Raw genomic sequence first — 13,423 nt, 5'->3', positions numbered from 1 at the left:
CCTGATTTCAAATTTAGTAGCAGGCAACAGAAAAAGTGATTGTGCAATATTTTTGCCATTATTGCTTAACAATGAATTCGGAAGTGCATCTGGTAAATGCTTGGCAATTGACGTTCATACAAACTGTTCATGACATATTCCAAGTTGAAAACGAAACGGAGTTCGTATGGGGTCAGCTAGTACATGTATAAAAAAAATTTTCTAGCATTTAGCTTACTACAATCTTAAGATGACAAATTTCACCGAATTTCAAACTGTCAAGAATAACAGAAATTACAGTATATATGAAAAAAAATATGACATTTAGCCTAATGGCGAACGTGTCTGGCAAGAGGTGGAGGGATTCTAAAATCTAGGTTGAAATTTTTTGTAAGTATTCGGACGTAAAATTAACACAAATAAAACGAAATTAAATAATAGATAAAGAAGAAAAATCGAAAATTGTGAACTCTACGGAGTATAAAAGAATACAAAATGGATTATATCAGGATTTTTTTTTTTATCTGACAATTTGCGCCGGGGTCTTCAGATCTTCACCAAAATTGAAAAATCGGTGCATTTTTACGACCTAAAACACATGTATTTTTTGAGATTTTCAAAATTTTTATTTTTCAAGTTAGATCCGGTTATTTTTTTTTAGTAAATAAAAAACACCATATTTGAAAACTACATAACTATGTTATTTTTCAAGGGAAATCACAAAATAGCATATCAAAACGCATGGAGATTTTTATGAGCTTTTAAAAAAATATTTAAAAAAATAAGTAATGACCTTTAACATAAAAAAATGTAAATAAGCATAAAATGATGTCTAAAATAACGCGCTACCTGTATGTGTGAGTGCAGTTGCAGTATGATAAGTATTTTAGTTTACATGATGTAAGAAGCGCGCGCTACCTGTATATGTGAGTGCAGTTGTTCGACCATTGTTTGTTTTCGATGCAAAAAAGAGATTTATTTTCATAATTTCTTTCTTAATTCTTGAAGGAGTGATTGGCCTACTTTGGTGACTTGAGATGAAAGTTGCATCATAAATTGGACTATACAATGGTATTATTCGCAGAATATTTGGTAATGCAGACGGTACTGTTAGACATCATGTTATGCTTATTTATAATTTTTTTTTTTTTTTGTGTAATCAGGAAAAGCCCCTGGGAGTGTAGCATTCTTCAAGCCACTTCTCCCAAAGGCTTAAAACCTCCTCATCACTTCTTTATTCGATGTTTCAATTTATTTTTTTAAAGGTATTGTTACAATGTTTTTTTTTTACAACTTTCACTTTCATTTTGATATGAGAAACAATGTTAATAAATGGATGACTGGTGGCGATGGGTGGAGGCGGTGGGTGGAGGCGTGCGGTGGCGGCTTGATGAGCAATTTTGTGATTTCCATTGAAAAATACAAGAGTTATGAAGCTTTGAAATATGGTGTTATTTTATTTACTGAAAAATCTAAACGTATCTAACTCAAAAAATATAAATTTTGAAAATCTGAAAAAACATGTGTTTTCAATATAGTCATAAAAATTAACCCATTTTCAATTTTGCGGAAGATCTGAAGACCCCCGGCGCAAATTGCCAAATAATAAAAAAAAATCCCCATATCTAAAATACTACCAAATTTTAAAATGTCATTTTTTTCTAATCCATTTAAAAATAGTCATTCTATGTTTTATTTTCGGAATTAGAATAAATGGACTAAGTGAATAATCAAGTTCAATATGCCTTTTAAACGTTTAAATGGTTCACCTCCGGTTTAGAGAAAGTGTCGATTGATTTTATGAGCTAGTTTTTAGCCATTGCATATAAAAATATTGTTTTTAGAAAAACGACGAAATGACAGAATTTCCTAACTTTTGAGCACTTTAAGGAAAGCCTAGATCATGTCCGAATAAGCAAAACTTTTGCTTTGCAATTTCATCTGCCTGCAGTTCAACCAACATGGAGCCACACAACTTTTCATTTAAATCGAAATAGGATTTTCTCAGTAATGAAATTGATGACAAATAGAAATTTAAAAGATTTAAAATGTAAATTTATAACATATCGACATTCTGTGTATCTAATAATTTAAAATAGTTACAGAATATGTTCCTCAACCAAATATTCCAATATGCTGCTGAATGCGCGTCGACTAATATCAAATGGTAGTCCTATTCGGGATTTCCCGCAGACGCTTGATGGCGGAGTTGAAGATGATGTAGCTGGAAACAAAGTTCGAAATTTAGTCGATTTCCAGCCCTCGGAATGATCTGATCGGCGGTTTGATGGATCCCGATGCCGATTTCTCCTTGGGAGCTTCCTTGAGAGCTGCCGAATCGATCAACCAGTCGCGGTATTGCGTTTCGATTTCCTTCCTCTGTTCGGCGTGCATCGTTGCGAGTTCACCCAGCGGGCCACCATAATCCTGTGAAATAACAAAAAAATGGTTCATATGCAGATATTATGTTTATTTGGTAAGATTGATTTTGAATGTCATAAATGAATGTAATAAATAATAAATTAACTCCTCGAATAAACATAATAACGAGCTATGCTCAATTTTTAATTGTTGAAATCAAGTAGCGAATTATTCCAGCAATATTTCACAGATTGTTTTGCACATTATTATATGCTTAGGCAAATTAAATTCTTAATAAAAGGTGGCATCAACATTTATGTAGTTTTGCAGGAATAACGATAGAACAGAATCAGCCACAGACCGTCAGACATAGAATTTGGGGTGACTTGAACTCAATTTTTGTGTTCATTATATCGTTTTGTAAAAGCTTAGCATATTACGGCCTTTCACTGTTCCTGACGCCATGTAACTGCAAGTTACTATGCTCTTAAATAAAAATATGCGCGATTCCGTATATGAAATAGAAGTATTCTTAACAAAAAAATCCAGATGACCTAAGCCTTAACCAAAACGTTTTGTATGAATTAGAAAATATTCAAGTTTCGTTTTGGTTTCAAATTTCTATCCAATTTCCCTATTTTACAAACGGGGAAAAACAACAAGGAAACTTTTTTAACTCGGAAAAATGAAACTAATTATTGTTCAACAAATCGTGCCAAGCAAAGATCACAATTCATTTAGAAGAATAGTATGTCATTTTGAACTCTAGGGATCAATCTAACCTATGAGTAACAAATGTGAATAAAATTTAGAGAATATTAGTAATGGGCTTGTGATATAGCTCAGTTGGCAAGTCTGTTGTCTCCTGAGCCGATGTGCGCGAGTTCGAGCCCAAGAGTAAACATCGAACACAGTTGTACCGGATAGTTTTTCAATAACGATCCGCCAACTGCAACTTTGATAAAGTCGCGAATGCCATAAAGATGGTAAAACGACTATAATCAAAACAAAAAAAAAAAGAATATTAGTAGTTAACCATTTCTTTAAAAACATGTGCTTATGAACTTCGAATCATTTTCTAACGCTTGACATATTCGAATATGTAGGGGTGAATAGGGATAGTTAATTCTAAGGGGTAATTTTTCCTTAGGGATATTTGATTCCTTCGCTTTTTCTCGAAACAGGAATGTCTAACAAACATCAAATGTTCTAGAAAAATGTGCCAGATAGAACAAAACAACAATGCTGTTAGCCCAAAAAATATAAAAAAAAATTTTTTGAGTTATTGAACTTTTTTTTAAAGATTTTTACAAAATGTGATTTGAAGATCTTTTTTTAACACTTAAAAATGTTTCTCACATAAAAAAATAAAAATAAAAATATTAATTCCAATATGTCAATCGTTAGAGTACAATAGCAACTTCATAATGCCATATTTTTAAAGCAATAGTAAACTCTCCATTTCTTAAAAGAAGAAGTTTTCCAAAATGGATCGTGATCATTTGTTATCATAAAATAAATAATATCTGTCCAATAGCTTATGTTTATGCAGTAACTATCTGTTAAAAAGGACTAAAAATACTATATTGATCTAAAAACTAGAAATTTGCGCCTTAAGGTATGCAATGACGCTAAGGTAGGAGACAAACTTATAGAATTTTCTTTGTCTGATACTTACAAACTGTGAAATGAGAACTAACATTGCAAAGACGTACCTTTTATCTTCGGATTTTGCTAGGATTTTTGCCCATGGTCAGGGCACCCTGAATTAAGGATCAAGTCTCCTTTAGTAAAGTATCAAGTCTCCTGTAACTAAAAAAATATCACAATTTTTTAAGTCTCACGAAAATACTTCTAGTTCATCTACGAGCTCATGTATCGTTCTAACTTTTGGAGCATGTGTACCTAAAATTACACACGTTCATAAAAGGCAAAAGACGGCGAGTTGCTAAATTTTCCCAAAAATATATGATAAAAATAAGAAAAGGGGATCAAGTTTCCCCATTCTCCCCTATATTTAGCTATAATTTTTTTCATGGTAGAAACATTTGAAAATGATGGAAAAATCTGTTGGTCAATGTTGCATAACTTAAAAAAATATTTTTATTTTGCAAGCTAACAAAATAGTTGTTTTGCTTTTCTGTCGTGGTTGAATTGAATTATTCAGCGGAACTCCAATTTCTGCGCATTTTGTTATTTTAGGACAGATATTTCCAAATATGAGAAGAAAAAAGTGTATCGATTGTACAAGCAGATTGCTTGAACTACGTTTGTTCAGATTTTTAGATGATTTTAAAAATGGTACAATCCGAAATTTCATAACTGCACCGAAAACAGATTTTTATAACTGAATTCTCGAATTAGATTAGAAACACTGGATCACGAATTCAACTGCTAGGTATGAATTATTTGACTCGGTTTTTTCAAATTAAAGTACCTATCTACATATTTACATTAGATTTTGACCAGATGTTTAAAAATATCAATGTAAGACAAACAAAGATGTTTAAATAAAAATATTTATTGGAACAAAACATCATGATTGAGCTAATCTGGTAAATTTTTCTTGTGGTTATTTTCCTTGATACTCGAAATTTTTGAAAAAAGGACATCGAAAAAACCAACTTGAAAGCTATTTCAAGCACAGGCCAAAATTCTGCGCAAAGTTTCAGGGACGAATATTCATTTTATGTCTCAGAATCAATAATATTTTTTTTTAAGGCTTATTATGTTAAAATTTTTGCAGTTCAACCTTTCCAACTTTAATCTGAAATCTTAATCAAGAAAAATATTTCAATACTGATTTATCATGCCAGTTAAAAACTTTGAACGTACTGATCATCATTTTTTTTTACTAAACTTTCCATTAAATTTACGAAATAGTTAATTTTTTCCAAAAATGCCCAAGAGATGCCCAAGACCAAATTCATCGAATACTTAAATTTAATCTGATTTAACCCCTGATTTCTGAAACATTTATATGTTTTGTTACGATTGAGGTAATGTCAGATTTTGTCACTTTCAACAGTGTTATAAATTGTTTCTCACACATGACACACATCCTCCAACTTATTTTGTTCTACTTATTATAATTATTCATAACTTCATAAGTACATAATTCAAAACAGAAAACAGCTTTTTGAGACTTTAAAGATTGTGTTGATTATTATTGATTCAGTTTTGTCACGAAACCAATAATGTGGCTCTTCCAATCTCCAATTTTTTTAATTTTTTATTTTTGGCTCTTTCTACTCAGAGGTTGCCGACCTCTGTTCTAGAAGATTTTATCTTTGTGAGGGAAATCACCTCAGGAATCAAGTGCCCTCACTTTCTGTTTATTTGAACAATATGATTGAAGAAATTTTATTTGGATGAAAAAAATGTCATGAAAAAAATTGTTGGTACACAATTGGAAAAATGTAGAGATACTGTCAACATGGGCAACATCAAATATATCAAAACAAATATATTTACCTCACTGTCAGCCTTCTCCATACATCTCATCAAGGACACCCATGTCAGCACCACCTACTGACGAAAGTTCCTACTAAAGTCACTGATAGTACCATAATCACTACCACCAAGTGGCAATAGCGCCACCTACAAGTCAGAAATTCGCCAGAAGTAGTTCAGATCGTCATTGTTTATACATGGTAGTTAGGACTTTATCCACATGACGGCGTGCTTGATATGCCGCCTTGTTTTTTGAAGAGTGAGGTACATTGGTTTTATTAATATATTTGGCTACATGCAACAATTTTCAACTTCAATAGCTTCTAAAAAACTTGTGTTCACAGTTAATCCTACCCCGTTTGCATCAAAATTTTTAAGGATGATAGGGCATCAAATTGACGTAGTTAGAAAAATTATTGATTGCTTCAGTAATGCAACAAACTTTGTTTTAAATGAAAAATTTTATTAACACGTATGGAAATTTATAGTTTTAAATATATTTGCGATGCCTCAAAGACCATTGCGCATAAAATCACCGATTGCAGTAATTTTTTTATCTGTTAAAACTAATTTTCACATTTTTTTTCTGAAAATAAGGATGCTGCATACATTTAAAGGTTAAATAATACTAAGAAAAATTCTACAAGCTAAAATCATAAAAATACATGTTTGGATGAAAAAAAAATTACAATGTTTTCAAACGAGTGATACAGAACAATCATATGCCAGCACATGGAAACGAGATTTAAAAGGCGTTTCTTTGATTTGCATTTTGTTGCATATTACCCCAGACACCTAACTGAATAATAAAAATATTTATATTAAAAAAAGAGTGATTGTTCGAAGATTTTTTTACACCAACAGTGTTGGTATAGCATGAGGAAACCAGTAAAAAGTTTTTAGGTAATATTATCAAGCCAATCCGTCATACTGGGTAAACATTTTTAACGCCATAAAAAATGTTAAAATTTGTACTTTTATTGCTCGATTTTTCAAATTTTAGATAAAAATAAAAACTTAAAAAAAACTAGGTTAAGATGCGAGAAATTATGTAATCGTCATTTTGTTACCATTAAAAGATAACTTTATTGCAACACAATCAATTATAAATTGATTCAGTTTGGTGTTATATAAATGTTGCATCTAACCCCGCTGTTGCCCTTAACCCTAACCCCTAACCCCTACCGCTAGAAAAAACATGAAAAAGAGTTTGCTTTTCAAAGAAAATTCATTATCAATGCAAGGTATACTTGGCGCCAGCGTCAGTTAGTCAGTTTTATTTTTCTTTGATTCCTATAAGATTTCCGTGCCGTTCAGCGTTGGAATAAAATTTGACAATTTTTCGTTTTGAATTGAGTCGTGTGTGATAATTTGAGGTACCGCCAACTGGGGCAACATGCAACATTTTTCAACCTTTCATACCTCCTATGGATCAAAAGTTTTAAGTTTGGTGGGACATCAAATTGACGTATAGTCAGAAAAAAACATTGGTTTTTTCAGTTATTTTTAATGTTCCTAAAACATACAATTTTCGCTATACTTAGAAAAAGGGGTAACTTGCAACAAAATTTTCTTACAATGAAAAATCTAATGAAAATTTAGACACCAAATGCAGTAATTTTTAATTCTGTTGAGACTATTTTTTACAATGTTGCATACATTTAGGCGTAAAAAAATACTACAAAAAATTCTACTAGCTGAGATAATAAAAATAAATGTTTGTTTGTATGAATGAAATTTTCATGTTGACAAACGGGTGATGCAAAACAATCATGTCCCAGCATATGGAAACGAGATTTAAAAGGTGTCTCTTTGATTTACATTTTGTAGCATCTTACCCCAGTCAGGTAACTAAATTATAAAAATATTTATTTAATAAATTTTTTTTTGTTCAAAAAAAATTATTACAGAAATAGTGTTGGTATAAGATGATTAAACCATTTAAAAGTTTGGAGGTGATATCATTAAGCCAATTCGTCATACTGGGTAAAGTTTTTTACGACATTGAAAAATGTTAAAATTTGTAATGCTCGTTTTTTTTAAATTTTCCCTGAAAATAAAAAACGTTAGAACCCTAGCTTAAGAAGTGAGAAGTAAAACGATGATACGGTCAAAATTTGGTCAAGGGAAAACGCATGTAAATCGGTAAAATCGTTTATTTTCAAAAATCAAATTAAATTTATTTTTCAAGTTTAATTAGTATAAAATTCAGGCAAAATATTCAGTTAGGCTTCCGCTTTTCCAAATCCAAATTGCCAGGCCTTACGCTTAACCTCTGCCATCAGATTTTGTACAGCCACCTTGTCCACCTTCTTCGCCGCAGAAAGTCAGTTTGCCTTGAACTGCTGCTCGTCCTTAGCAGTTTTTTTGGTCTGCTTTAGGTTCCGCTTGACACTAGCCCAGTATTTCTCAATTGGGCGGAGCTCTGGCGTGTTGGGAGGGTTCCTATCCTTGGGAACCACCTGCACGTTGTTGGCGGCGAACCACTCTATGGCCTATTTACCGTGATGGCAAGATGCCAAATCCGGCCAAAACAGTACGGAGCAACCGTGTTTCTTCAGGAAAGGCAGCAGACGTTTATTCAAACACTCTTTCATGTAAATTTCTTGGTTGACAGTCCTGGAAGCTATAAAAATGCTGCTTTTCAAGTCACAGGTACAGATGGCTTGCCAAACCAAATATTTCTTCGCAAACTTTGACACTTTCATGTGCTTGAAAATATCTGCTACCTTTCCCCTTCCTTTTGCCGTATAAAACACCTGTCCCGGAAGCTGCTTGTAGTCGGCTTTGACGTACGTTTCGTCGTCCATTACCACGCAGTCAAACTTCGTCAGCATCGTCGTGTACAGCCTCCGGGATCGCGCTTTGGCCGTCGTATTTTGTTTATCATCGCGATTTGGAGTCACTTTACCTTCTTGTAAGTCGATAGTCCGGATCGTTTTTTGGCTCGATGCACGGTTGTAAACATGGTTGTCCATTTCTCCCCGAGCGGCTTGAAAAATGCAACTCAGTGAACTTTTCGTTCTGAAACACTTGCCCTGCTCTGTTAAGACGCCGGGCGTACACATAATCAAAGAGCAGAGAACGCTTCGCCAGGGTGAGAGCAAGAGAAAAAAATCATCACATTAAGTGTAGGGGAGCAGCGCTAAAGCAATTCAGTAGGCTTGGTTCTTTCCCAACAAGAAAAGGAAGAAGAAGAAGCAATATCGTTTCGTGCTGTTTGTTTGCCTACTGTGGTAGGAAGAGAAGGAAAAAAATGCACTTCAGTTGTGTGTTTCGGGATTTCTCCTGCTCACACAGTAGTGTTGCTATTGGGGCACTGGTTTTGCTCGGCACTTGGCTTCGGCTGTACTCGGAAACAAGTGTAGAGCATTTCGGAATGAATTTGTCGACAAACGTTCCCCAAACCCTTTAATTACATTTGTAACGGTTAATATGGCAACTTTTAGCGATTTTGCCAGCTTTGCGTGCGAGTAGCTCGGATTTTCGCGATGCGCGAGCAAAATTTTGATACGCTGCTCTTCTTCCTTGGACGGCATTTTGACAACTGAAGAGTGAATTCCAAAATCAAAATAGGAGCAACATTCTACACACACACACACCTTCAAAATGAGGAATGTTCAGATTTTTTAAATGCAAAATTGAAAGAAATACGTCAAGTTGATATTGACCAAATTTTCACCGTATCACCCTTTATGTCATCACCATTTTGTAGTCATTCAAAGATAATTTGATTACATTATATACAAATGTTGCTTCTAACCCCGATGTTGCATGATGCCCCGTTTGACGGTGAAGCAAAGTTTAAAAGTATGATTGATATGACTTTTTCAGTGCTTTTTTACTGTCATTTTCAGGAAAAGATTTTTGAATGTTGCTGCTGTCTAATCGCACCAGCCGGCAGCCGTCGTCAAACTATTGACGTTTTTGTTCAACTTATTTTTTTAAATTTAAGGTGTAAGATTTGATAGAAAAAGTAGAGTTAAGAAATACCATTGATCAAAGATTGTTCTGAACATGTTCTTAAGATCAAACCAATTGAATGCAACAAGATTTTTTTTTTTTTTTGAATTATTTGGACTTACCTTCGGTAACAGTTCAACATCCAGCACGTCACTCGGACCGGAGGAGGTAAAATGGAGCAATCCCAGCAATTCGGACTTAATCAAAGGTTTCATCAGGGCCATCACCTGATTGATGAACGAGGCCGTGTGTACGATGTAGATCTTCTTCAGCCGAACGGGATGTGCATCCTGTATGTAGCTCATAAAAACCCGGAGCGGTCCAAACTGCACCCGTGCCAAATGGCCCAACCGGACGCCCTTCATGTCGAAGATTACGATGTAGCCCTCGATGGGACCGTCTTTGCTGATCTGCACATCGTTGAACATACAGAACGCCTTCACGGCCTCGGCAAAGTTCATACGGGACGGGTCGAAGTCAGACAGTCGGTAGGACAATAATCGATAACCTTCCGATGTTAATTTCGGCAGGGAAACCATGTGGCTGAAACGTGCAAGGAAGACAGAAATTAGTCTAAGCGCACTCTCGCTAGGGTGTGTCTATTTTCCGCTTTGGAAATCTTATAAGAACTTTTAGTGTGCGTGATTAAAAATTGTATCATTTGAGCTCTAAAACAAATAGTCACACCCTAGTGTACCTTTACATTTTGTTTATATATTGGCGGTTATTACGTCATGTTCATCACCAACTGTACTCCAGATGAAAATATATCCCGATTATCGAAAATATCCGGGGCCGTCGCATGTAGGTGTGCGTATTTATGCAGTGCTTTTTTGGCAAACTCTGTATCCCAAATGCATGCATGCAGGAAAAGGTGGGCATGGTTTTTCGTGAAAGCCGGAAACCGGGGCTGCTGCTTGATCCTGCAATGGAACGGGAAAACGAATGAACTTTAAAATAGAATCCACTTTTTGCTCTGGTTCTGCGAACAGCAAAATACTAGTGATAGATATTAAAACTCATTATCAATTAATTTCCCATTAGGCAGGCAGCATATTGGGATTGTGTTTTCCACATAAATTGTCCCCCAAAGCCGTTGCACCAGAGCCTAGTGCTTTCGGAATCGGTACCTACCATTCGTAAAGAGCGTTTACATCCTTTATGTGCTCGGTAGGAATTTCTTTCAGTTCCGGACAGTCTTTGTAGGGGTGTGATAGGGTAGTCATTTTGGCACACTCGATTGGCTTACTGGTTCACGTTAGTTACAGATTCAGGAAGAAGTCACGGGATCAGATGGCTTACGCCACTGTCTATCACAAAAGTTTAATGCTCGTTCGTCTCCAGATGATCATTGTTCATCGGATTGTTGTTTGATGCTGCCTGTGAAGATTGGAAAGAAAATTAAGATGCAAAATTAAATATGTTGAAAAAGTCCTCATCAAAGAAACTCAACATTTAAATATTTTATACAATGGAAACATAAATATCATTGTTTGGTTTCCATGAGGCAATGAAGACATAACAACAACCCCTGATTATGTCACCCCCATGATGCATTTTAGGGTGACAAATTGGGGAGAGTTACAAAATCGGGTAATTTGTAAAAAGTACCTACTCTTTTTTGATAATTCTGTTCAAATTCATCAGAAAACATCATTACTGTGTCATTTAATACAGTGTAGGGTAAGGTTGCCAGAATTTTTTCCACTCCCATCCGGGCCTAGCAATTCCGGGCATTTTTTCAAAAAAACCTGGCAAAATCCAGGCATGGATTTCAATTTTTCAAATCCAAAAACCGGGCAAAAACCGGGCAAAATTTGGGTGTTATTATACATAAAAGCAAAGAAAAAAGGCAAAAAAAAATTGAAATTAATATTTTATCAATGTAATTGCAGACTTCTAAAATCTTTTTGGAACACTTAAATATTTAAAGGTTTATAAAAGTAAATCAGCGAAATTATCTGAAACAATCGTTGAAAATTTCCAAACCGTTAATCGATTTTGTTGAAACTTACTCAAAAACTTAGATTTTTTTTGTGTCTTAGTGAAAATTGTGAAAAAATCCGGGCAAAACCCGGACTTTTTTCACGATATCCGGGCAACCGGGCCGGACCGGACTTTATTAAAATTTTGCATCAAATATCCGGGCAAACCCGGATAAAACCGGGCAATCTGGCAAGCTTAGTGTAGGGTGTTGTTTTATGTGCTCTTACTTAGTTGATAACAAATGCGTTAAGTCTCTTTTTCATCGAAATATCAGAAAATTCGGTTGCTATATTTTTTAAAACACTCTGATTGGACCGGTATTATTAAGAAGAATGAATGATCCCCAGCATGGTTGTCTATTTCTCCCCGAGCGGCTTGAAAAATGCAACTTAGTGAACTTTTTGCTCTGAAACACTTGCCCTGCTCTGATAAGACGCCCAATCAAAGAGCAGAGAACGCTTCGCCGGGGTGAGAGCAAGAGAAAAAAATCATCACATTAAGTGTAGGGGAACAGCGCTAAAGCAACTCAGTAGGCTTGGCTCTTTCCCAACAAGAAAAGGAAGAAGAAGAAGCAATATCATTTCGTGCTGTTTGTTTGCCTACTGTGGTAGAAGAGAAGGAAAAAATGCACTTCAGTAGTGTGTTTCGGGATTTCTCTTCGGCGTATTAGGGAAATTGCTCTGAAGGAAGCTCAATTACGGCCCTCAGAGCCAAAGGAGTAAAAGAGAAAAAATGGTCGATGTAAAGTTTGTAATGCCAACCGATTTTCTATTTTTCAAACTTTGTTTGGTTATGTTTCCAGATTTTAAGAGTTTTATTCACTGTTGTATTTAACCTTAAAAATGAACAATATGAACCTTTAAGCAGACCCATGTAACTTATCGAAAAATCTTTCTATACGCTCAGTGCTGCTCCCTTCTGAGAAGGGGTATCATAACAGGCGACTAAAATAGCTTGTACACCCTCCATGGGGGTCAATGGTTTGAGTATTCAACAACTTCAACGTCAAATAACATACAAAATTATCAAAGCAACCGTTGTTCGTATTCGCACTGTTGGTATCAATTTCAACATACTTGTTTTAATGAACAAAAAGATTCCCAATTAAGTATTCAATAGATGATTTTCTCCTCGAACAGAGTAAAATTAGAAAAGCAGAGTTTAATTCAAATTCAAATCATTTTTTTCCGGATGGCAATATGGATAATAATTCGTCCAAAAGGTCAACCAAAATATATTTTTACCATTTAAAGCATTGTAGATGGCTCTGAAGTACTCACTTCCAACAGATATACTTTTAAAGCAGATTTGTTTTTCCAAGACACACATTGGTTACCATGGCTAGATGCATGAATCTTGTTGCCCCAACTCTTAAGGTGGCGTTGCGAACATCGAAAGTCCGTATAGAAGAATTAATGTTCGCGGCAAAGCCCACTTCTTTATCTTGAAGTGACGGTATCTTTGCTTTAAGCTTGCATCGATTGAGAGAGCGAAAGCGAACGGAAAAAGGGAACTAGATACCCTATTTAAAAACACGAAATAAATTCTCGTTCATCAGTATCTTGAACGTGGAACCGTATACTCCATCTTTTATTAAAACCATATTTCCTCAAAACCTCCACCTGCTGAAATACATAATTTTATAACGTGTACATTAGGGTGTCCAAAATTGCATAAATTC

At 34.9% G+C, this 13,423-nt stretch overlaps 1 protein-coding gene across 1 annotated transcript in view; it reads right to left on the bottom strand.

Moving 5' to 3' along the window:
- Window positions 1-2,012: 2,012 nt before the first annotated feature.
- Window positions 2,013-13,423, bottom strand: part of LOC129757959 (uncharacterized) — a 53,487-nt gene continuing 42,076 nt past the window's right edge. The window contains exons 2-5 of the mRNA XM_055755371.1: window positions 10,891-11,136; window positions 10,488-10,679; window positions 9,879-10,299; window positions 2,013-2,406 (exon numbers count right to left, since the gene is read on the bottom strand). Of these exons, the coding sequence (XP_055611346.1) occupies window positions 2,224-2,406; window positions 9,879-10,299; window positions 10,488-10,679; window positions 10,891-10,982 (888 nt within the window). The 5' untranslated portion in view covers window positions 10,983-11,136 and the 3' untranslated portion in view covers window positions 2,013-2,223. The remainder of the gene's footprint in view (window positions 2,407-9,878; window positions 10,300-10,487; window positions 10,680-10,890; window positions 11,137-13,423) is intronic.

Source organism: Uranotaenia lowii, chromosome 3, assembly GCF_029784155.1.
Source record: "Uranotaenia lowii strain MFRU-FL chromosome 3, ASM2978415v1, whole genome shotgun sequence".
In the NCBI taxonomy this organism is placed as follows: Eukaryota; Metazoa; Arthropoda; class Insecta; order Diptera; family Culicidae; genus Uranotaenia; species Uranotaenia lowii.
The sequence above is the reverse complement of the archived record's forward strand: the minus strand, read 5'-3'. Positions and strand labels throughout refer to the sequence as shown.